The sequence below is a fragment of the Bison bison genome, unplaced genomic scaffold (assembly GCF_000754665.1).
Source record: "Bison bison bison isolate TAMUID 2011002044 unplaced genomic scaffold, Bison_UMD1.0 scf7180017864472, whole genome shotgun sequence".
Taxonomy (NCBI): Eukaryota; Metazoa; Chordata; class Mammalia; order Artiodactyla; family Bovidae; genus Bison; species Bison bison.
Genome location: NW_011495033.1, coordinates 4,012,184 through 4,014,528, shown reverse-complemented (window position 1 = coordinate 4,014,528; position 2,345 = coordinate 4,012,184). Strand labels below are relative to the sequence as shown.

The 2,345-nt window shown below is 50.7% G+C and overlaps 1 protein-coding gene across 1 annotated transcript in view; it reads right to left on the bottom strand.

Moving 5' to 3' along the window:
• The window catches only part of PIGS (phosphatidylinositol glycan anchor biosynthesis, class S), an 11,852-nt gene extending 11,746 nt beyond the window's left edge, over window positions 1-106 (bottom strand). The window contains exon 1 of the mRNA XM_010861419.1: window positions 28-106. Within this exon, the coding sequence (XP_010859721.1) occupies window positions 28-61 (34 nt within the window). The 5' untranslated portion in view covers window positions 62-106. The remainder of the gene's footprint in view (window positions 1-27) is intronic.
• Window positions 107-2,345: the final 2,239 nt, after the last annotated feature.

Genomic DNA, 2,345 nt, shown 5'->3' with positions numbered 1-2,345 from the left:
GCAGCCCCGACCCGAACCCCACCGAACCTAGGTCCGTAGCTGCAGCCCCGGTGGCCGCCATGCTTGCGTCCGGTCGCTCCTGCCGCTGAGGGGCGGGGCCGCGCAGGCCTCCCCCAATCGGAAACCCGCACGGAGGGGGCGCGCCCACCGCCGCGGTCACGACCAATCGGTAGCGGCACTCCGGCGGGAGGAAGCCTGCGAGGGGTAGGTGGTGATGAGATTCAGTTGTGTCCGATTCTTGCGACCCCATGGACTGTAGCCCGCCAGGCTTCTCTGTCCATAGGCTTCTCCAGGCAAGAATACTGGAGTGGGTTGCCATTTCCTTCTCCAGCGAGGGGTAGGAGGGGTCTGCAAAGAGCCTCTTCTGGAATTGGAAAGGTGGCTGCCCCGGCGTCAACGGGTGGTTGAGAAACTGTGCGGGTTTCGGTTTTGCTGGAAGACACCCTCCGATTCCATGTGGAACCTACTCCTAGCCCCAGGGATTAAGAGCGCAAACTGCAGTCGTTAAATGCTAGCTGGGCGACCACGGGAAGCTCTAAGTCTCAATTTTCTCATCTGAAAAATGGAGATACTGACTAAAATGAGGTCATTCATAAAGAGCAGACAGAAAGTCACCTATCACGGTCATTGTTTATCATCCTTATTATAGAGCTCCTCTTCGTGAGGAGCAAGCTAGTAGTACCTGTTTTAGCATATTTAGCTCATTTAATACTTTTACTATTCATTTGGATTCGTTCCTAACTTGTTAAAGTCTGAATACTTGACTAAAATTCTTACAAATTCAAGAGCACAGACTCTGGATCTTTCTTGTTCAAATTCGGTTCAAATCCCAGCTTCCCCACTTCATCTGAGCGATCTTGAGAAGCCATCTTGTTTCCTCATATTAAAATAGGGATAGCAGGGAATTCCCTGGTGGTCCAGTGGTTAAGACTTTGCAGGGGCATGGATTTGATCCCTGGTTAGGAAACTAAGATCCTGTATGCATGTAGCTCAGCCAAAAGGAATAGAATTGTTTTTTAAAATAAATAGGAATTGCAATAGTATCTACTTTATATAGAATTGTTGTAGTACGTGAGTTAATAACTGTAAAGGCCTGGCAGGAAACTGCTATATAAGTGTTGCTGCTGCTGCTACTGCTGCTAAGTCGCTTCATTCGTGTCTGACTCTGTGCAACCCCATAGACGGCAGCCCACCAGGCTCCCCAGTCCCTGGGATTCTCTAGGCAAGAACACTGGAGTGGGTTGCCATTTCCTTCTCCAATGCATGAAAGTGAAAAGTGAAAGTGAAGTTGCTCAGTCGTGTCCGACTCTTAGCGACCCCATGGATTGCAGCCTAACAGGCTCCTCCGTTCACGGGATTTTCTAGGCAAAAGTACTGGAGTAGGGTGCCACTGCCTTCTCCGGATATAAGTGTTAGCTATTTTTTATTTATATAAGATCAGGCCACACTGAGCCTACATTCCCATATTGCAATAATTAGTTGGGAGAAGCATTGGCTGTGCACGTTACATAGAGCATGGCCTCCGCAGTTTACACAGAACACACCCAGCAGGTTCTCTAGTCTTTTCATCTGCTCAGATAGACCCAGAGTCTCAACCTATTCCCAACGCCCAGGCCAAGAGGTCAAAGTTCAGCATGAGACCTCACCAGGTCACTCTTGCCCAGACCCTTAAACTGGCTCCCTCTGTGCCCCTATCTATCTCAGATAGGAATGAGCAACAGCCCTTGGCAACCTCTTAGATAACCGTGCTGGGTCTGGCAGTGCTTAGGTTGGGGATTTTCCTGTTGGGCAAGAACACAGGTGCTGCTCCTGTTGTGGCTCCCCCTGGTGGAATGTGTCAACACAGCTGAGAGGTGAGAAACTCCCATTGCCTCTTTGTCCAGTTTGGGGCCATGCACAAAAGCTGCCGTCAGAAGTTGCTTGGGTCTAGCCTCACTCTGGGCTTCCCTATCGGCTCAGATGGTGAAGAATCCACCCACAGTGTGGGAGACCTGGGTTCGATCCCTGGATTAGGAAGATCCCCTGGAGGAGGCATGGCAAACCTACTCCAGTATTCTTGCCTGGAGAATCCCCATGGACAACAGAGGAGCCTGGCAGGGTACATTCCATGGGGGTTGCCAAGAGTTGGACACGACTGAGTGACTAAGCACAGCACAGCCTCACTCCATCCTTCTGCAGCTGCAGTCAAGTGCCTCTGAAGTGGCAGTTCCTGATAGACTCACAGCGCTCCATACCTCCTCGCTCCAGCCTCAGACATCAACAAGAGCCTGAGCTGAGAATGGTGACTGGATGTGCCCCTCCCCCTAAACTTAATGCCCAGTAAAACAAAATCCACCCTTTCTACC